Source organism: Panthera leo, chromosome A2, assembly GCF_018350215.1.
Source record: "Panthera leo isolate Ple1 chromosome A2, P.leo_Ple1_pat1.1, whole genome shotgun sequence".
Classification (NCBI taxonomy): domain Eukaryota; kingdom Metazoa; phylum Chordata; class Mammalia; order Carnivora; family Felidae; genus Panthera; species Panthera leo.
Genome location: NC_056680.1, coordinates 81,919,169 through 81,941,480, shown reverse-complemented (window position 1 = coordinate 81,941,480; position 22,312 = coordinate 81,919,169). Strand labels below are relative to the sequence as shown.

Sequence of the window (22,312 nt, the reverse complement as noted above, 5' to 3'; positions counted from 1 at the left end):
TAATGTATGAGGAGACTAAGCATTGGGCTAATATAAAATCGGGGGGCTAAGCCTCTGATTCTGCTTTCAGTCTATACCCTCAGTGGTGCCAAAGTGCTGCCAAGTTCATTGCTCGGTAGCAGCCCCTTGTGCCCAGCAAAATCAAATGCAGAACTCTACAGGAATAATACAGAACTTGAAAAAAAAAAAAGTGTGGATTCTGAAAATCCTCAGAATTTTCCTCCTTTAAATCACTTAACCACACAACATGTCTCAACTAAGGAAGGAAAACTCAATTTATGTAAACACCTTTTTAAAAGGAAATATTAGCTTTGTGTGTATCTCTTTTGTTAGAAATTGCATTTTTTTTTTAAATTTTTTTTTTCAACGTTTTTTATTTATTTTTGGGACAGAGAGAGACAGAGCATGAACGGGGGAGGGGCAGAGAGAGAGGGAGACACAGAATCGGAAACAGGCTCCAGGCTCCGAGCCATCAGCCCAGAGCCTGACGTGGGGCTCGAACTCACGGACCACGAGATCGTGACCTGGCCGAAGTCGGACGCTTAACCGACTGCGCCACCCAGGCGCCCCAGAAATTGCATTTTTAAAGTTTATTTATTTATTTTGAGAGAAGAGAGTATGTGAATGGGGGAGGGGCGGAAAGAGAGAGAGAGAGAGAGAGAGAATCCCAATCAGGCTCTGCACTGTCAGCACAGAGCCTGACACGGGGCTCAAACCCATGAAATCACGAGATCATGACCTGAGCCGAAACCAAGAATCAGATGCTCAACCAACTGCACCACCCAGGTGCCCCAGAAATTGGATATTAAAAAAAAAGTAATATCTTTAAAATTATACAAACTTGACTACACTTCTTGTTTCTGTGGGGAAAGACTATTTAGGCTGCTTGACTGATTTCACTATGTGATTTACTTAGTGTTTTTGAAGTAGTAGAATTCACTGATAATAATATATAACATTTACTGAACACCTACTGTTCTAAGCAATTTATATACATGCCACATCTAGTGCTTATACGGAGGTATGTTATTATCCCTATTGTATGCTTAAGGAAAGTGAGACATGCCCAGAGTGATTAAATAATTTCCCCAACCTCAGACTGTAAAGAACAGATTCAAACTCAGGCAGTCTGACACCAGCCTTAGCAATTATGTTCTTCTGTTTCTTGTGGAGTGTGTTTGTTGTTACCTTAGAAGCACTAAACAAAAATCAAAAGAAAAAAATTGTCTCAGATTGTTCCTATTCTCTTTTCTTATCAACTACAAATATGTTCCTCACAATCTTTTTTTTTTCCCTCAAATGCTCTCTAGCTATGCTTATTTCTGAAGAAATAATATGAAGACAGGAGGGAAACAAATGATTAGATTCATTAAAATTTGTCACATAGCCATTAGAAATATAAATCCCAGAGCTCTCACAGGGTAAACCAAATTTTGGAAATTCAAATTTTATGACAGTTCAAGAAATAAAATCAACAATTTCCTGTCTAGGTTAAAAACATCGTTTTTCCCTTGTTTCGAAGGATGGCAATTACATAAATTTCAACATTAACTACATGCATTGACCATGTCAAGTGAAAATATGGATAACATATAAAACAGGCATTCTTCTTGAAATGGTTTTATCTTGGTTTCTGATTATTCTTTAATAAAACTGAGTGGGGCATTCAAAACAATGGCATTCTGATTTATTCTTAGTCTTGTGTCCAAAAGGCAATGTGTTAGATATTTGTAGGGCGATAAACATGTAAGCAAATGGAATGGCAACAATACATATTGTTGTATCTCAACACCTTAGACTAGACCAGAGCTATAGAATTTATGTGAGGTGGACTGAATTATGTAAAAATGCATACATTTAATTCTCTTCCAATTAAATGACTTGCAGTCCCTCTACAATGTACAGATATTTGAGTTTTTCTTATTTTCTTATGCGAAGAAGAAAAACATTTGCTAAATCCAACAAAACACCATTACATTAGGAAAGAGGAAAGAAATTATATTTCTTAAATCTTCACAACAGCAAAGGTGTACGTAAAATATGGGTTTTTTTAGGTCCTCCTTTATAAGACTGCATTGTCAATGTCTGTTTTGTGTCTCAGTGTCTCTGTAGAGCTTCTAGGAAATTCAACAGTTCTGGTCAAAGGAAATTTTTTTATCATTATCATTCTTTAAAAAGAGATGTTCCTTCTTTATTGAAATATTCTTTGATTCTATTGTTAGTGATACAAAACAAAACACGCCTTGCTCTGGTTCATAAGGCATCTAAGTGACCTAGAAATGCAAAATGGAATACTCAGAAAAAATGTCAGTGTTTGATAAAGTCTGTTCACTTCAGCAGCAAGCATCTTGGGAAAAAATTACATTTACATACCCAAAAATTCATGTTTAGATTTAACAATAAGACCAGGCTGAGAAATTTGTCTTGGAAGTCAAAAAGGACAATTCTACATGGCTACTTCCAATCAAGAAATAGCTTCACAGTGCTATAAAAGTAAAGCATATACCTGGATTATTTGGTCCCTTCTTAGTCGAAATTTAAATAGTCCAGGACTTCCCAAATTGTAGGTCTGACATATGTGAGGTCTGTGTGTGGGCACATCTACACCCATGCTTGTCTAAGCTGAAGTCCGTGAGAGGAGAGAGAGGCATGTTAACAGGAGTGGCTATACGTGCACCCTTGGTTGGCATGTAAGATCTGTTCTTTCCCACCCTTTTAGTAGTAAAAGTCAGTTTGGGTGGTACATACAGATAATGGAATGTTTTCAGTCCTAAGGAGAAATGAGCTCTAAGCCATTAAAATACATTCAATAAACTTGAATACATATTACTAAGTGCATCTCATTACTAAGTGCAAGAAGCCAATCTGAAAAGGCTCTATACCATATGACATTCTGGATAAGGCAAAACTATGAAGACAGTAAAAACATCAGTGTGGTTGCCAGGAGTTAGAGGGGGAGGCCGGGATGAATAGGCAGAGCACAGAGGATTTTTAGGGCAGTGAAACTTGGTATGATATTATAATGGCATATACATAGCATTATACATTTGTCTAAACCCATAAGATGTATCATCCACGGTGAACCCTAATTTAATCTATGGTCTTTGGATGATAATGATGTGGCAGTGTAGGTTCATCAGTTGTAACAAATGTACCACACTGGTGGGGGATATTTGTAATGGGGAGGCTCTATGCATGGAGGGTACGCAGGGAATATATGGGAAATCTCTATACTTTTCTTTAATTTTGCTGTAAACTTAAAATTTTTTAAAAAATAGTCTATTTTTTTTAATCCATTCTGTTCTTAATGGGTACATTCTCAGTTACTTATACATTACCCAACATATCTGATTAAAAATAATAAGCCTCACAGAAGAAAGACTTAATCATATTATCCAAAATGCAGTAAAGTTATCTTCTATTTTTCTTATGAAGCAGGGAAACTATTATGAGGTAGCATGACTGTTCAGTGAATTGTAAGCTGAACTCACCTAATATATTATGTAAGTAGTTGCATTGAGCCCTTTCCCAAATTTCTATACTAAAGTCCAAGTCACCAGAATCTTAGAAAGCAAACTTATTTGGACATAGGGTCATTGTAGATGCAATTAGTTAAGATGAAGTCATACTAGAGTAAGCCGGCCCCTGATCCAGTATGACTAGTGTCCTCATAAAAAGGGGAAATCGAGACACAGACATGTACACAGTAAGAACACCATATGAAGACTGGAATTCTGCTACCATAAACCAAGTAAATACCAGAAGCTAGCAGACAGGTCTGGAATAGATCCTTCTCTAGTGCCTCCAGAAGGATCATGGCCCTGCCAAACCCTTAATTTAGGATGTCTAGTCTCCAGAACTGTAAGATAACACATTTCTATTGTTTAAGGCATCCAGTTTGTGGTATTTGTTATGACAGCCCTAGCAAACTAACAATGCATACCATTTGGACCACATTCTCTTTGACTACCCACTGCCTAACCTAGTGCCTGGCACTTAGTAGGGTCTCAACAAATGTTTAATTAATTAATTAACAACACTGTCATAGTAATATAGGAAATGGAATGCCAGTTCCTTCTCTCGCTGAGTGCTAAGTATTGGAATTCTTTAGACAGTTGCCTTAGGTATTATTATTTCCATATGCTATATTGCCATCCTAGAAATTTGTATATAACTCTTTAGTGTCATTGAATATCACTTAGTAAATCATTATGATAGTACTGTATGTAGTTACCTAGAGTTGGGGGGAGGTACTTCCTCTCTATCCACCATGTTGTCTTACATGTCAAAGAAGGTACTTAATTTGCACTCTCCTGGCACCTTAACCTACGCTACCCAGACAGAATGGGCGTGACTTATCTGAATGATGCATCTTAGAAGGATATTTGGGCCTGCTTGACTCAACTCCTCTTTTTCTTCCTTTTAATGTTCTACATTCATCTTCTGAAAATAGATTCTGCCCCTGCATGGGTAGCCTGCCCTGGTTCTGTGCTGCCTGTGGATACAATTTGCCTGATTCTGGGTTTCACCAGAAGCCCTTGACTCTGACCATAAACTACATCCATAGATTGGCCTTTATGAATAGTAAATTTGGGAATGTTACAGTTCTCCATTTGCCTTACTCATTTTTTTCTCTTATTTTGTTCAGATAGAGAAAGTAGGTGCTACCTATTACTTCCTATCAACCCAGTTCATTACTGGTTGATTACTTACAGTTGATTACAGTTCATTACTAGTTGATTACTTCCTATCAACCCAGCCTGATAAAATTCTTCTCTCCCCTATTAAGCTCTTTTCAAGTATCTTGCACATTGTAGGTATTAAATTCGTGTTTGCTAATGTAATGATTAATCCATTAGATAAGAATAAAAGAATGAATGAGTTAAACACATGTTAGACAAACTGAAAGAAATTGTCACCGTAATCTCTGGCACATCAATAAATATAATTGTAGACATCTCCAAAGACTCAACTTTAAGTAAAAAAAAAAAGTACATTTATTCATATCTAAGCTTCTTGAATGAATTCTCTGTCAGCATATTATATATTTTCAGTCACTCTTTAGTCCATTCCAACCTGGTTTCTGCACCCACCATTCCACTATAACTACTACCATAACTGGTAGCTAATAACCCCAGTGACCTCCTCCGTGTCATTAATTTCAATAGATGTGATGCCCTTATATTGTGGACTATTTAGAAGCTTTGGCCAAAGGTAGTAAGTGTTTCCTCCTCATTGCCCTTTGTTTGGCTTCTATGGCATGAAGATCAACTGGTTTTCCTATTACTTTCCTGACTGTTCTTTCCTAATCATTCTCATTGACTCTTAAATGTGGGAATTCCTCAGACAGCTGCTCTAGGGATTCCGATTTCCACTTGCTACACTGCCTCTCCAGGCAATTTCATTCACTCCCCTGGCATAAATTATAATACAGTCTAGCCATATTCTGTTGTTTCTTGAATTGATTCTCTCCAGCCAAGCACTCTTTGACATGACATGTCCGTTGTGAGTTTGGCATGGACCTGTCTCCATGTGCCCAAAACAATACACATATTCCTCTATCTCCCCACACAGTCCTGCTCCTTCTGTCATATTTTCTATCTCAATGAATGGCTTTGCCACCAGGTTTAACGTGACGTCTCATTTTTTTTCTTATCTCCAGTTTTTTTTAATCATAGCAAATCTACCCTCTAAATATTTTTCAGTCCACTCATTCCATGCCCAGGCCACTATCATCTCTCATCTGGAGCACAAAAATAACTCCCCACTGATCTGTAAATATCTACTCTTGCCATTCTTAAAACCCCAGAATAGTTAAGGGGAATCTTTGTGGGGAATGAAAATCTGGTTGTGTTGTCTCCTTGATTAAGACACATCAACGTATTCTCATTGCTTTTAGGATATAGCCCCAAATTCTGAGCATGGTTTCTAAGGCTTTGCCTAATTAAGCGCTTGTTTATTGATTTTTTTTTTCTCCATTACCTTCCTCTGAAAAAAGTCTCTTGATTTCTTTTTCAAGTTTCAGGTCAGTAGCACATTGGGGAAAAAAGGCTTTCCTTGACTCTTTATATAAAATTAGGTGAATGCATATGCATAATATCCCAGATTTGCCTGGGAAAGCATTCATCACACTTAAAATTGTTTAAAGATTACACATCTTGACATATTTTGAGGTCCACAAGAGCAGGGATCATGCCTCTCTTGTTCATTCTTCTGTCCTGAGTTCCTGACAATTGCGTGCTTAATAAATATTGATTAAGTGAATATTGAATGAGTAAATATTTCAGAACATGACCTTGCATTTTAACTTTTCAAATACAACATGACATTTGGAAACACCTGAGAGCAGTGTATTTCGTGTATTGGTAATTATATGTAATAAGGTACAGCAATGAGCATCTCAAGAGAGCAATGGTATCTTTTCTTGCTGCTTCTTTCCCACATATTTACAAAGGCCAATTCTTTATGAGGAATCAGCTGGAAGACTGCATCCATATTCTTTTAATAAAGTCTTCCTTTTAAGGGCAAAACCATGAAAGCTGGTAACATGTTCTTGTGCTTACTAATTCTTATAGATACTTACTAATTCTTATAGATACCTTAATATGGCCCTCTGAGATTGATGCATGTAGGGAAAACATTGATCTAAGCAACTGATTGAGACAAAGGTAGCTTTCAACTTTAATTAGCTCCTTGTAAATTACCTTTATTAATTTTTAAAGTTATAAATATAATAGACAGCCAATGAATGCAGAGATACATAAACACGACTTCGTCCACCCCATCTAAATTTACTATCCTTAAGTAATCAAATTTGGCAATACATTGTACATCTTCCATCCTGTTTTCATGTTCATATAATTATATGCAAAGCTATATGCATATATCTAAGAGAACTTGGTGTTTGCTTATTTTTTAAAGATAGGATTAACAATATATATTACTTTGCAACTTGGATTACTCTTTGAGTAGTAATTATGAGCATCTTTTTCAGTTCAATAGATACACATCTAATTCATTGTTTTTAAACTGCAGTTTTCCATGGTAATGATAACCACAATTTACTTAATCATATTTTCATTGTTAGGCATTAAAACCATTTTCAGGGCTTTATTATTACATATACTGCAATATATATTGTTATATATGTATTCTTATACCATAACACCTTTTTTCTAGAGGATATATTTCTGTCTATCTATCTATCTATTGAGGATATATTCCCATATATAGAGATATATATTAAGCGGGATTACTTTGCCAAAGAACATGTGCATTTGTATATGTATATTTTTAATGTTAATAGTTATTGGTTATGTTCCCAAATGGTTGTAGACTTTCATATTTTTAAGTTGACTGTCCTATCCTTACACTGGCATCTGTCAATAGGACTCTCCTTCCAGTGTTTGGGTTAAGCTGTCTCTACCACAGCTTACAGATGAGGAAGCCATAGTGACTCTGCAGGCCTTCTGGTTCTCTACTCTTGAGTTGTTTTCCAAATCTCCCACTGGGGAATACTTGGACTTTCGGTGACATCCATACCACAGGGGAGTCTTGGAGTGGTATTTGCCAGTTTTTTTTATTCACTATCTCTGTTCTGACCCACCAGTGGAGACGTGGAGCCACTCTGCAGGAAACATCTCTCCCAAAGTGCTAAACTAAAGCAGTTCAGAGGCCTCTTCTCCTTTGGGCTCCCTTGAACTTTTCTGTGCTTTCCCTTTGCTCATCACTACCACATCACACCCAGACCAAACCTGAAGATAGTGGTGCTGAATCCCTGAATGAACCACACAGTGTCGTAAACCTGAATATTTCCTCCTTTGAATTTCTCTCCCAATCACACCATCTTATCTTGCAGGAATTTACTCTGCATTATATCTTTCTTTTTATTTACCCCAAAATATTTCTTTTTCTAGACAACACCAAATCTACTCTTCTTTGACAGATAAGACTCATAGTCTCTCGTTAGTGGCAGAAAAGCTAAATGGGAAGAAAAAGAAATTCTGAATAGCTCAGAGAGACTATACATTAGGTGATATTTTAAAAATATCCTCATTATACTATTACGTCTACACCTTGACCACAACACTTGCCCAATAATCTAATCCCGTGGAAAGGTAGACTTTAAAATGATCCTGTTAACCCATTTTTTGGTGTGCCCCTTTCAGACCTTTAAAATGTCTTTCTTTCCCTACCTTTTCTCCACCCTCTAGAACCTGAACTTAACCAACATATAGTTTAAAGTCCATGCCGGTATTAGATTTTCCATATAATGTTTTCTTGTCTTACACGAATTTGTTTTAAACACCTATTATAAATTTCCAAAAATGTGATCATCGTCCATTTATATTTAGGTATATTATGCAGGATTTACTTCTTAATTTTTATTTTCTCCTTTTCTCTCCCTATTTTGAGATATCTGCCTTGATTGAATCCCCATGATCCTGTTAGAGTAATTTCTCAAATGTTGTCCTTAATTAGGATGCATGGATAGGACCTATTCAGAACTTCTGTATGTTTAAAATGACTTTCTTTTGCCTGGATAGAGGAATAATATTTTGGTAGAGTTAAGTTACTTTAGTTGCTGTACTTTTTTTTCTCAAGTTACTATAGATGTTACCTTATTTTCTTTGAGCTTAGAGTATCACAGATGAAAGATCTCATGTTCTTCTGTTCCTCTTTTCTTTGTAAGTAATCATGTTTCTTCAGTGCAGGAGCTACTAAAGTTGCTTTTTAACATCGGAGTTTGGAAATTTCACCTAGATGTGTTTAGGAGTCTATGTGCTTCATTAATCTGGCGTCAGATTCAGTGAACCATTTCAGTCTGCAAACTCAAGTGTTTCTTCATCTTAGGTAAATTTTCTTCTATTTTTTTTTGTTGTTGTTGAGTTATTATTTCTTCTCTATGTGTTCCTTTTCCTCATTCTGGAGCTTGTGCTACCTACATGTTCAGACTCTTGGGTCTGTCCTCCAAGCCTGTTACCAATTACTTTTAATATATGTATCTCTTTTAGGTTTTACTCTGTTGTATTAATTTTCTCTTGTTGCTGTACCAAATTACCACAAACTTAATGGCTTAAAACAATGCAGATTTACTGTCTTACATCTCTGTGGGTTAGAACTCTGACATGGGTCTTGCTGGGCTAAAATCAAAGTGTCAATGGGACTGTGTTACTTTCTAGAAGCTCTAGATGAGAATCTATACCCTTAATTTGCCGGCTTCTAGAGGCCATTCACATTTCTTGGCTTGTGGTTGGTTGGTCCCCTTCTATCTTCAAAGCCAGCAGCATTGTATCTCTTTGGCCATTCTTTAGTGTCACATCTCCCCTTCACCCTCCTCTTCTGTCTTCCTATTACACTTTTAAGGACGCTCGTCATTTCAATGAGCTCACCTAAATAATTGAAGATAATCTCCCAATCCCAAGGCCCTTAGTTTAATCAGATCTGAGAATTCTCCTTTGCCGTGTAAGGTAACATTCATTCACAGGTTCCAGGAAGTAGGATGTGAACATCTTTAAGGAGTCATTATTCTGCTTACCACACCTGTGTTGTGAAATGGTCCTCCAGTTCAGTAATCAGCAATAATTAGATGAAGGATAGAGAAGAATGAGAAGTGAAAGGGGAACTCAGATAGGCCTAGAGATCATTGTCAGAGATGTTTGCAATGAGGCTTTTCCTATTCCTAGAGCTTATTTACCCTGGTGCATCATACTCCACATCACTGAGAAGTTACTGTGGCTAGAGTGACTGACCGCATGCTCTTGTTCTCTTGTAGAATCCAGTGAACATGAAGACAAGAGTGCAGGTGCCTCAGGGGAGACACCCTCCCAGCCTTATCCTGCACCAGTATACAGTCAGCCTGAAGAGCTGAAGGAGCAGATGGATGATGCAAAACCAACTAAACCTGAAGAGAATGAGGAGTCAGACCCATTGCCTGATAACTGGGAAATGGCCTATACAGAGAAGGGTGAAGTCTACTTCATAGAGTGAGTGTCACACATTTCTTTGGGTGTTGCCATGAAGATCATAGCTGCATAGGAATGATGTAGCACATAGAGACATTGGTCAAAATAAAATACTGAATTTTACTGTTTCTGCTATTAGCTTTCTTCTTTGTGAGAGAATAATGGACAGTGCCTTAATACAATTAAGGGTCCTAGATTATAGCTATAAATCAAATGAGACAATTACACTGTAAAATTTGTTATAATCATGACTAAAAAGGTAAATCTCTATGTGGCATTACTATTGAGTTAGACATAATCTACCTGTCATGGGAAATGCTTACTCTACCCTGTCAAGATTTCTGTGTAGTTCAAATGAGGTAATCCCATTTTTAAGTCAGATTGCTGGAAACATCCTCCATCACATTTAATTATGCGGCTATTTAGTGCAAAATTCTTACTTGTCACAAAAGGCAACATTGCAAGGTCTTCACGCAGAGGTCAGATGTCAATAAAATTGTTTGGTTTTGTATTGTATAGTTCATCACACTCATTTTTTATTAATTTTATCCTATTTTTGCTGACCATCTTTATGACTGGCCAAAGGAACCGAAATGCTAATCTTGAACTCCCTGGTGATATGGACTCAACCTAATCTTTTTCTTTCTTTTTGGACTTTTTTTCCAAACTGATTTTTTTTTTTTTTTTCATTTTTTATTTTACTTTTGGGACAGAGAGAGACAGAGCATGAACGGGGGAGGGGCAGAGAGAGAGGGAGACACAGAATCGGAAACAGGCTCCAGGCTCCGAGCCATCAGCCCAGAGCCTGACGCGGGGCTCGAACTCACAGACCGCGAGATCGTGACCTGGCTGAAGTCGGACGCTTAACCGACTGCGCCACCCAGGCGCCCCCCAAACTGATTTTTAAAATATTTTATTACCAATACTGTTAGTAAAGTTTTCCTTTCTTTATCTTCTAGGAGTAGAACCATTTAAAAAAAAAACTCCTAAGGTGAAGATCTCAGCACAAAATTAAATTGTTGATGTGCATAAGACAATCAAAAGGTTAATTAGGAAAAATAAAAACTAAAAATATTGTAAATGAGCAACACGTATTCCTTCAACACATTCCCTCAAACAAGATTCAAACAGAAAAATTAATAGAATCTGAAGTTTTCAGGGCTGACAGTGGATAAAAATGTGTAAACTCTGATTATTCAAGAAAAAATATTAAAACTGGATTCTTTACCCAACCTGGAGTGATTTGTGACTTAGATCTCTGTAGGCAGAACTCAGTTGTGAAATTGAAATGTTACCACATACCAATATTTAATTCTCATGTGAAGGTGGGAACTTTGATACATGTGTCCAAGGGAATGTATAATGAGGTAATTACTTGGTGCTCTGCTTGACTCCAACATGGGATGAGAAATACAGTGATTTGCAGAGAATGAATCCCTACTATTCACCTTTTGACAGATCTTGTAAATTAAAAAAAAAAAAAAAAACTCTTGTATTATTTTTATTGCTATAACCAATGACCCAAAGATATCTTTTATCAGTTAATTGGGAAAGAGAAAGTCATATGGATTTTTTTAAATGCTCAAAAGTATTTAAATCTAAAACATAATTTTGTTATTGATAAGTACAGCATGGAATCATTCAAAGGATAAACCCTAGATGTGAGTTCATGCATTGATGTTCAGGAAAATTAATATTCAGAAGAAGGAGACTGATAATATACACTTTTTATTATATAATACAGGGGGAATAAGGGTATGTGGCATTAGTAAAGGAAAACCAGCATGACAAGTAGATTAAAGAACTGTTTCCTTACAAGGCTTCCAATAATTCAATTATAAAAATCTTTGTGATTACAAAATGATCTTTTCTCTTTTAAATAATGTCAGATTTTTGAGATTGTGAAGAAAACGGGCTTTGGAAGACAGAAATTGTGCTCATGGTATGTAGTAAATGATGAGCCTTTGTCAGGACTTGGGAAAATCTACCAAAATGATTCTGTTAATACTCTAGTGAGTCACCCAGTGTCAGAATTCAAAGATTCATGAGATGTTGTTCGTGTTCTCAAATTTAGTGTTGAAATCTGTTGTTCAATTTGGGGAAGAGAGGCATAAACAATTGGCAGACAACTAATTTCTGAGTTTTGTGATACTATGCAGAGAAGGACTTACTGAACAGACTTAAGTAATAAAAAGAGTCATCATAAGGAAGGTGAGGTCACATAGAGTTGGCAATGTGTAGACACAGCATTCCAGGTATAGGAACTTCTGTTACAAAGACCCAGTCCCTGAGTTTATCAGGGCTAGTGAGAAGACCCTACTAGAGAAGTAAGCATTCGTTAGAGAATCCTGTGACATTATTGCTCTGTTTCCATTTCCTAGATCATTAGTGCTTTTGAAAGACAGGCAGGGGGTTTTCTTTGTTTATCTTCTTCCTGTTACTTCAGGGAAGAATGAATGAGCAAGAGGAGTAGAGATAGGTTGAAGTGGACAATTAAGATATAAAAGAGGAGACAATTTCATTTTGGCAAGAAAGCTGATCATGGGGAGACCCACCCAGAGTTTAGGGAAATGAAGATGCCTTGAGTTAAGACTGAAATGGGAGTGTGATGGGAAGCAGATTCCTGTAGAAGACAGGTGCAAATACCCTTCTTAAAGGTTTCTCCACAGAATGAAGACACCCCCCACTCCAGCCTCCCCATGGACCACTCCAAGCCCTATCTGTTCATTTCTTGAAACGCTTACATTTGAATCTCAAGACTCAGTGCAATGAGCTCAAAAATCAGACTAGGGAGGGATCGGTGTCTTCTTCATCTAGTTCCTCATTTCCACACTGTTACCACTTGCACTGTGGTTTCCTTTCTCTCTGCCTGCGTGTCACTCCCACTCTGATTTACTTTTCCCTCAGTTTTCCCTGATTCCCTCCTGACTGCTTTCACTCTTTGTTCTGGAATGCCCCTCTCCTTCCTAACTACATTTGACAAAATCAGCATTTCAGCCCGCTGTCATTGACCTGTGTGTCCCTTTTAAGTGATACCACAATGAATTCTTTTGTAAATATAAAAGACCCTTGGAAACAGTCTGATAGAGCAGGAGACAGTGACAGGAGAAGGAGCATGGTGGGACAATAATCTAGAGACTAACCCATGGTAGGCCCCAGGATTTTTTAACCAAGAAACTTAGAAAACAAATAGTATTTGTAATATAAAAGTTTGCAGTCCTGGAGCAAAGTTGAGGTAAAGAAAGAAGACAGAAAGGCAAGTAGAGTAAGTTAGGAGAAAGATAAAACAGACAGAAGGGAAGATAGATAGATTTGGGAAATAAGAAGAGCTGGCATCAGTGAGAATTTCCCTCTGGCAACATTGTGAGAGTCATTTACAGGGAGGTCTCCCTTGGTAGGCAACACCCCTCGTTACACTTGACTGAATTCTGTCTCTTGTGAGATGAAGATTGTGATAAAACAGAAAATAAGGAAAACAAAGCAGAAGGACCCTGTGGTTCTGTGTATAAAATTTAAATATATAAATATAAATACCTAACACATATGTATATATTTCTGAATATGAGAGGGGAACTCTACCTTGCTGAAATGTTAATTTAAACATATATTTAAAATATACAGGGGTGCCTGGGTGGCTCGGCCAGTTAAGCATCCAACTTCAGCTCAGGTCATGATCTCACAGTCTGTGAGTTCGAGCCCCATGTCGGGCTCTGTACTGAAAGCTCAGAGCCTGCTTCGGATTCTGTGTCTCCCTCTCTCTCTGCCCTTCCCCTGCTCATGCTCTGTCTCTCTCGGTCTCAAAAATAAATAAAAACATATATATATATATATATATATATATATATATATATATGTACTGTGGGTTTTGAATTAAGATAGTGAGTAATTTTTTTTGGTCTTCTATACAGTAATATTTTAAAATAGTTATTGATTTATGCAGTATTACAAAATACTTTATATATCTCAATACATAACAAGTTTTACATTTAGAAGGTGAGAAGTTATTTTGTTGTTTTTGGTACTGAACACATGGGTCAACTATATTTCCCACACTTTTCAGAACTGCTTCCTTTGATGAATGTATCAACGCTGATTCCTTTTATTATTTACAGTGATATTTAATGAGAAAAAGTTAACATCTGAGAAAGCATTTTGATTTATTTATTTATTTTTATTTTTAATATGAAATTTACTGTCAAATTGCTTTCCATACAACACCCAGTGCTCACCCCAACAGGTGCCCTCCTCAATGTGAGAAAGCATTTTTAAGCAATGGAATTTTAAACTGTGAGTGAATGCTCTCCTCTAAACATGCTTAAAAGTATTCATAATGTCTTATGTTGAGCAATTTTCAAAAGACTCTGCAATGAATAATATTGTTTAAAATGAGTAGTTTCCTTAATTCATAATATCACCCTCATTAATAATGTCTTTTAAAATAGACGGCATATTGATTGTAAATTCAAATTAGTAACAATAGTTACCACATACTGAGTGCCAGCTTTGTTCAGGCTGTGTTCAGGTTACCCGAACAGTAATAGCTAATATATGAGGCATTTACGCCGTGCTCATTTAATTCTCACTTTAGGAAACTGAGGCTTGCAGAAGTAAGTAATTTGTTTGTGGTCACATATTCCAGAATTCACAAAGCCAAGATGCTTTGACTCCATTTACCCAACACATCTTTGTAGGACACATACCATATGCTTGGCGTGGGAATAGAGAGACCCTGGGTGGTCCAGTTGGTTAAAGCGTCCGACTCTCCGTTTCGGCTCAGGTCATGATCTCACAGTTTGTGAATTCAAGCCCCGCGTTGGGCTCTGCACTGACAGTGCAGAATCTGCTTGGGATTCTCTGTCTCCCTCTCTCTTTGCCCCTCCCCACCTCCCTCTCTCTCTCTCTCTCTCTCTCTCTCTCTCCCTCTCTCAAAATAAATAAATAAATAACTTAAAAAATAATAATAATAAACCCTGGGAATGCAAGTCATCAGCAAAACTCACAAGATTCATACTTTTGTGGACACAAGTCTTTCTCCAGCATCCTTGCTCTTAATCATTTCACCATGGTGCCTGTATATATTATATCATAGCCACCTTGTGAGCATTTGATACACCCCACTTCATAGAGATTCTGAGGCACCCTGGACAAATTAACATGCTTATGGTCGTGTAGTCCTGTCACCTTGCACAGCTATTGCCATTATCCCATACTACCTCTACCATATAAACAAACATTGGCTGAAATTAAAGTAAACTTTCATATTACAAACAGTATTTGTTTATAGGTTTCTTGGCCAGAAGTTCGCCATTCCAGAGGCTAAATGTTCCATAAAGCAGAGACGCCATAGGGTTAATCTGTATTGACATGCTTTGGGAATCCCATTAAATTCCTTCTTTGTTTGGGAGTCAGTTTAGTTAGTGACATAAAAGAGACTGCTATTCCTTTGGCAAAAAACAAAATGACAACAAGAACCTATTTGTTTACTACCATCTCCCTGAATGGCACTGAACGCTATGTCATCTTAAATAATAGATTTTTAAAAGCAGGCTTTTGAAACTGAAAATCACATCTGTGAAAAATGTCATAGCTGCGCATGGTTTCCTAAATCACTGTCCAGGATGAATTTGCTTTTCAATTCTCAGGAAGACACACATATAATCTGTTTCCTCCTGTGTTCATGTTTCTGTATCTCCTCAAGTGTTCAGTAAATCACTGATTGCCATTTCAAACAAATTAAAAACTTTTATTTATGAAATAGTGGAGAGAATATTTGGGAAACTTGGAAAGAAAAGCAAAATCAATTTTTGGGGGTGCAGCAACTCCAGCTTTCACATCCTCAACTCGGCACATTCCCACCAGTCACAAAATGTGGTCTGTGCTTACTCTCTCTAATTTGTATTACAAAATAGTAGAGATATTGATTTTGTTTCATATTCTTTTTTCTTGTGCCACACAAGATTCCAGTGCAATCCCCAGACAGAAAATAATACGTTTTAAACAAAACTGTATGCAGCTCACAGTCACAATATCCAAAACTATATTTATAATAAAACCTCTCAAAAATGTTTTCTAGGGGCGCCTGGGTGGCTCAGTCGGTTAAGCGTCCGACTTCGGCTGAGGTCATGATCTCATGGTTTGTGGGTTCGAGCCCTGTGTCATGCTCTGTGCTGATAGCTCAGAGCCTGGAGCTTGCTTTGGATTCTGTGTCTCCCTTTCACTCTGACTCTCCCCTATTCATGCTCTGTCTCTCTCTGTCTCAAAAATAAATAAACGTTAAAAAAATTTTTTAAAAATGTTTTCTAAACATATGAAAGATAATATGATGGCAAACTCACACATTCACATGATCAATAAGATATTTTAAAATATTATTTAAGAAACAACCATTATAGAGGTCATTGACAATAACTTTGTATGTAAATTACCAAGTATAAAGAGGAAAAATAGTAGTACTATGAAAAAATGGATCCTTGAATGAAAAAGCTCCTACTGTTCAGTATCAATTAGATGTATCCAATCAGTCCCTGTAATCTTCTTTTTGGAAATATGATATAAAGGAGAAAGTCTTCTGGAAAATGATGTCACCATCCTGAGGATTTCATTGTCTATGATATAAAATGTAATCAATTTATATACTTTTAAGAACTAACACTTAGAGGCGCATGGCTGGCTCAGCTGGTGGAGCATGTGACTCTTCATATTGGCTCAGGATCATGAGTTTGAGCCCCACATTGGGTGTAAAGATTACTTAAAAAAAATAACTAACATTTATTTTTAAAATTAGTCAGTAATCTCTGTGATTATTGTCTCTGAACCTGTATGACACCTGCTATTGAAACTTTAACATCCAAACACATTTTGAACTGTCCAATAGACAATAAAATATTTACCTGGACCTTGTTTAAACCTTGTTCAAAAGATTATGCTTCATGCAGTCAAATATCATTCACTTCAATCTCTGATTATTCTTCTGATACAGTATTCCTCAGGTGAAAATACATTTTGACTATGTAAAGTTAAAGTTATGATTCAGTTAAAGGCTATGATTCAGAATTGGCTTTGTAAGAGGAATTTTTACTTATTTTTTAAAAAAATTTTTGATGTTTATTTACTTATTTTGAGAGAAAGAGAAGGAGAAGGAATGAGTGGGGGAGGGGCAGAGAGAAAGTGAGAGAGAGAATACCAAGCAGGCTCCGAGCTCAGGGCAGAGTCCCACTTGGGGCTCAGTCCCACAAACCATGAGATCATGACTAGAGCCAAAACCAAGAATCACATGCTTAATTGACTGAGCCACCGAGGCACCCCTGTAGGAGGTTTTTTTTTTTAAATTCAGTGTTTTGTAACTGTTTTAAGTCTGTTAATATTTTTAGAGAAAATGCAACAAAGGAGTATGTTTGATAATAGAAGTTTTTTATTCCACTAATAAAATTTCAATTAGTGAAACATCATCTAACATCTGTGCAGTATTGAAAACATTATTTTAGAGGCACCTGGGTGGGTCAGTCAGTTGAGCTTCTGGGTCTTGATTTTGGCTGAGATCATGATCTGACAATGGTGAGAACAAGCACTGCGTCAGGCTCTGTGCTGATTGTGGAGCCTGTGTGAGATTCTCTCTTTTCCTCTGCCCCTTCTGCACTTGTGCTGTCTTGAGCATACTCTCTCTTGTGCTCTTTATAAAAAAGAAGAAAGAAACAGAGAAAGAAAGAAAGAAAGAAAGAAAGAAAGAAAGAAAGAAAGAAAGAAAGAAAAAGAAAGAAAGAAGAGAGAGAAAGAAAGAAAGAAAGAAAGAAAAGAGAAAGAAAGAAAGAAAGAAAATAAAGGAGAGAGAGAGAAAGAAAAAGAAAGGAGAGAGAAAGAAAGAAAGGAGAGAAAGAAAGAAGAGAGAGAGAGAAAGAAAACATTATTTTGATCTAGGTGGCAATATAAAAGTAGGACACAGGAGTGGAAAAGGAAACAGAAAGAAGATGAATAGAAGGAGGATATGTCTTACAGACACGTTCAGATTGGATCACCCTTAAGGACCCACTTAATGTATAATAAGAAACTGATAAGGGCTTATAGTCTGGGAAAATACAATGAAAGAACGGAATGGACGACAGAGTGTGGCATGATCTATATGAAAACACTCCACCCATTTGATAGCAGTTTTGTTAACCTAATTCTTTAGTATAGCTTCCAATACCTAATATTTATATGTAGATTATATAAATCAGGAATTTTAAGACTTTAGGGAAAATATTCAGGTTGATTTCTGAGGTATTTAGGATTATTTGATAGTTATCTAGTTGCGTTTGAGGGATAGACAAGCCTAGGGTCTTCTTACTATGGCACCAGCTTAGTTCCCCCTGGAAAAATATTCATATTTGAATGGAGAACATTTGACTTGAAAGTGATCTGAATGGAAAATTCAAGTTTATAAGGAAAAAAATGTTTTCAGTGATATTATCTGTGCCTCCTCAGTCACAAGTTCTCTCTTTCATCTCTAGGCACCTGCAATTTAATATAATACCTACTAAGTACAAGGCATTCAACACAAAGGTTCTGAGGTCATGATTACTATCCTCAAACAGGAGATAAATGTCTCCACTTCCAAACTATTGGCAAAGGCTCTGAGAAAAAAAGATCTTTGACTATTCTCCAAGGGAGTGAGATAAAGCAATTCAGTGTAAAAAGCAAAATGTTAGGTTTAGTATGCCTCTGGTTTCAGAGCATAAGAAACTTGGACTCGGGGGGATATCTATGTTGCTCAGTCAGTTAAGCATCTGACTCTTGATTTCAGCTCAGATCACAATCTCACAATTTGTGAGATTGATCCCCACATGGGGCTCGGCGCTTATAGTGTAGAGCCTGCTTGGAATTCTCTCTCTCCCTGTCTCTCTGCCCCTCCCCTGCTCAAACTCACTCTTTCTCTCAAAAATAAATAGGGGCACCTGGGTGGCTCAGTCAGTTAAGCACCCAACTTTGGCTCCGGTTATGATCTCATGGCTTGTGAGTTCGAGCCCTGCATCGGGCTCTTGCTCACAGCTCAGAGCCTGGAGCCTGCTTCAGATTCTGTGTCTCCCTCTCTCTCGGACCCTCCTTCACTTGCTCTCTCTCTCTCTCTCAAAATTAAATAAACATTTAAAAATTTTTAATAAGTGAATAAATAAACTTAAAGAAAAAGGAACTTGGACTTGGGAATCAGATATATCTGGGTTTAATGCTACCTCTTTTGGTTTCACATACTAGCTTCATAACCTTGGGCAAGTTGCTTACCTTCTCTGAACTTTTGTTTCTCTGCCTATAAAAATGGAGTTAAAAATCTGTAGCCAAAAAGGCTCATTAGCATTAAATGAGGTAATGAGTATGAAAGTTCTAGTACAGTCCCTGACCAAGTAGACAATCAGGAAATGTTACACGATAATAACTTTGCAAGGTGTATGCACCATAATGTCAGTGGCTTTTGCTGTCGAGGTGAAGCATTTTCTGTGTGAGAAGAATGTTTCCCCAGGAAGATAAGATGTTATTATTTAACCTGCTGCTTTTGTCAGTTTGTCAAAGGTTAAACTTACAAAAAAAATACAGAAATCTCTAATTCATTATAAGTCAGCCTATCACATCTTCTAGACCATTCTGTTACAAATTTAAACTAGAATTACGGAGTTGAATGAAATTCCACTTCTGGCTTGTTCCACTCCTCCAGATAGATTTATTATATAGTTTAACATCAGGGAAAAGTTTGGGTAAACCATTTATTAAGGTTTTTATCCAGATTTTTTTAATATGGCATTGATTGAACTTGAGTAGCTACTGACTTGCATTCACTTAATCTCTCAATTTTCATGATCATTACATTAACTATATCCATAAAAATACATACAGTAGTAGGATATTATGATTCAACATTCCTAGAAAATATTTGTTCCATTCCCCAGCTAGGGGAAAAAAAAGTTCTTTACAAATGCAGCATATATGTGTGTATGTGTCTCTGTTAAAGAAACTAGTATCAGAATATAAGATTATATAAGATTAGCCTCTTACCGTCTTGTCATTTGTGTTCCACACAATTTGATAGACACAGAAAACTGATGTCCTGTTTGAATCTACTTTAGCAGTGGAAGTAAAAGGAAATCATATCCTCAAACTTGAGGAAACGTGGTATGTAGATTGTGAAAAGTCCCTCAGTGATCCCATTTAGTACACTGTTTCCCGTCCAATGTTTAATCCTATCTTCAAAGGTAATTGTTGAGGTTAAAAATATATAATTTAAGGGAAGTAGAAAAGCCACTTGTTCTGTTGTCTCCCAAATGCATTAAAAATATCCCCTTTGTAAGGCATCTTGAAGAAGCACGCAAATTACAAGGCTGGGGAGAGTCAGTATTGAAAAACACTGCACTGTATCTTCATGTGATATTTAAGACTGCTACCCACATTTCTTTCAGAATCACTTCAGACGATCAGCTAAAAATGCCGTTAACTATAAGAGACTCCATCTGCCAAAATGTATTAAAGTGATATACCATTAATGCTAGTTCAACCTCGAAGAAATCATCCTGTAATGAAATGCTTTGCAGAAACTCAGGAAAGCTAGGAAACTCACAGTTTTCTACAAAATTAGCCAGTATTTGAGACCGATGGTGGTGTGATATAGAAATGGTAATTTGACTTCCTGTAATGGCTTAGTAATGGCTCCTTAATACTTCACCATAGACGTGTTTGCTTTCGTGAATTTGTCTTACACACTTAGAAATAAATGACTTTTATCCATAATGGAGGAAGGATTTCGAAGAAGCAAATGTGTGGAAAAAGAAGGGAAATTTATTTTCCTTGCCCACTTCCCAATATTTCTCCCTAACACATAAACACACAAACATGAGCAAACCTTACACATTATGCATGCGCGTGCGTACACACACACACACACACACACACACACACTGAATTGAAGGCGTCTCTATAAGAATATTTTTTAAAGTGAATTTGTCTTTTTCAAAATGGGAGCAGCAAACACTGAACTCAGTCCGTTATCATATTTGGGGTAATCATAATATCCTTCCATGTGTGTCTTTAGTTCAGAGGAAAAGACTAGATGATATTGACATGACTATAAATGAGGACCAGAATGAGATAAAAGTGTCTACAATACTTTAGTTGCTTCTGACACTCTATAATAAAGCACCGTCAGACTTTACAAAGGTCAAACTGGGAGAAAACAGAAGCTAGCACACTCTCCTGATGATTTATAATTTGACCAAATTCACAGCCTTTATCTGATCAAATTATTAGAGCCCTGCTTAGAGGCATCAATCATGGTGGAGTTCCTAAATGTGAAGAAAGTGAGGGAGAGTATTTTCTCTTTACTACACATGAAAGTCAGAAATAAAAGGGAATCTTCTTCAAGAACAGAGACCTGATGACCCAAGGATCTTAATGTCTCAGTTTTCAAATCAGACGATGGCTCTGTACATAGACAGGATGTTTGTCCAAAAAACCACTATATGCAGAAACACCTTGGACTTGCTTCCCCACTGCCCAGCTTGCCTCCTCCTTTTCTTCCTCCCTGCCTTGAAATTATCTTCATGAGATAGACACCTGGGCTCTAGAAGTTTGCTATTAAGTAAACTGCTTGGGAGAATTTTCTGACCTTTGCTTTAAGTGGAGATTTGTTCATCTGGTTATCTAGCTAACACTTATGGCTCTGACACAATGAGAAACATGGTTAAATTTCAATGAAGAGAGAGAAAATATATGTGAAGCTATTATTTGATTTTCATCGTTATCACCTGACTTTCTTACAGTTGTGTTCAAATATTCCTATTATCCAGCTTTAATTTCTATTTCTAAAGGATTTTTTACTTTTCTCTTTCACGTTACATTTTTTGGCCCTTTGACTCTTCCTTGTATAAACCTCAAACTTTCCACACCTGTGACTTTGTTCATTCTTTTTCTGAAGCCCTCACAAATGTCACATCCTTGATAATCCATCCATTGGTAGATGAGATCACTTGAGACAGCTGTACCCAGTCAAGATTTTAGCTCCAAAGAGCAGTTTTGAGCTTTTCAGGGGTTCTCAAATTTTAATATGCATAAAAATCACCTGGAGCGCTTGCCAATAAGATTCTGATTTGGTAGTTCTATGAAGACGCAGAATAGGTATTGTTAATCACCAGGTGATTCCAATGCAGGTGATTGTAGGACCTCTTTAAGAAACATTGCTCTAAAAACGTCTCTGTTTTTAAAATTTCTGACAGAAGACTTCCCAGAAAACTTTCTTTTTTCAAAACAAAAATGTCATTAAAATGACCATTAATTACCAGAAATTCCATTCCAGAAATGTTAGAATACAGACATTTTTATCCTCTACCTTC

The 22,312-nt window shown here is 36.9% G+C and overlaps 1 protein-coding gene across 1 annotated transcript in view; it reads left to right on the top strand.

Moving 5' to 3' along the window:
- MAGI2 (membrane associated guanylate kinase, WW and PDZ domain containing 2) overlaps positions 1–22,312 on the top strand; it is a 1,332,916-nt gene that overhangs the window by 842,077 nt on the left and 468,527 nt on the right. The window contains exon 5 of the mRNA XM_042916449.1: positions 9,776–9,986. Coding sequence (XP_042772383.1) covers positions 9,776–9,986 — 211 coding nt within the window. The remainder of the gene's footprint in view (positions 1–9,775; positions 9,987–22,312) is intronic.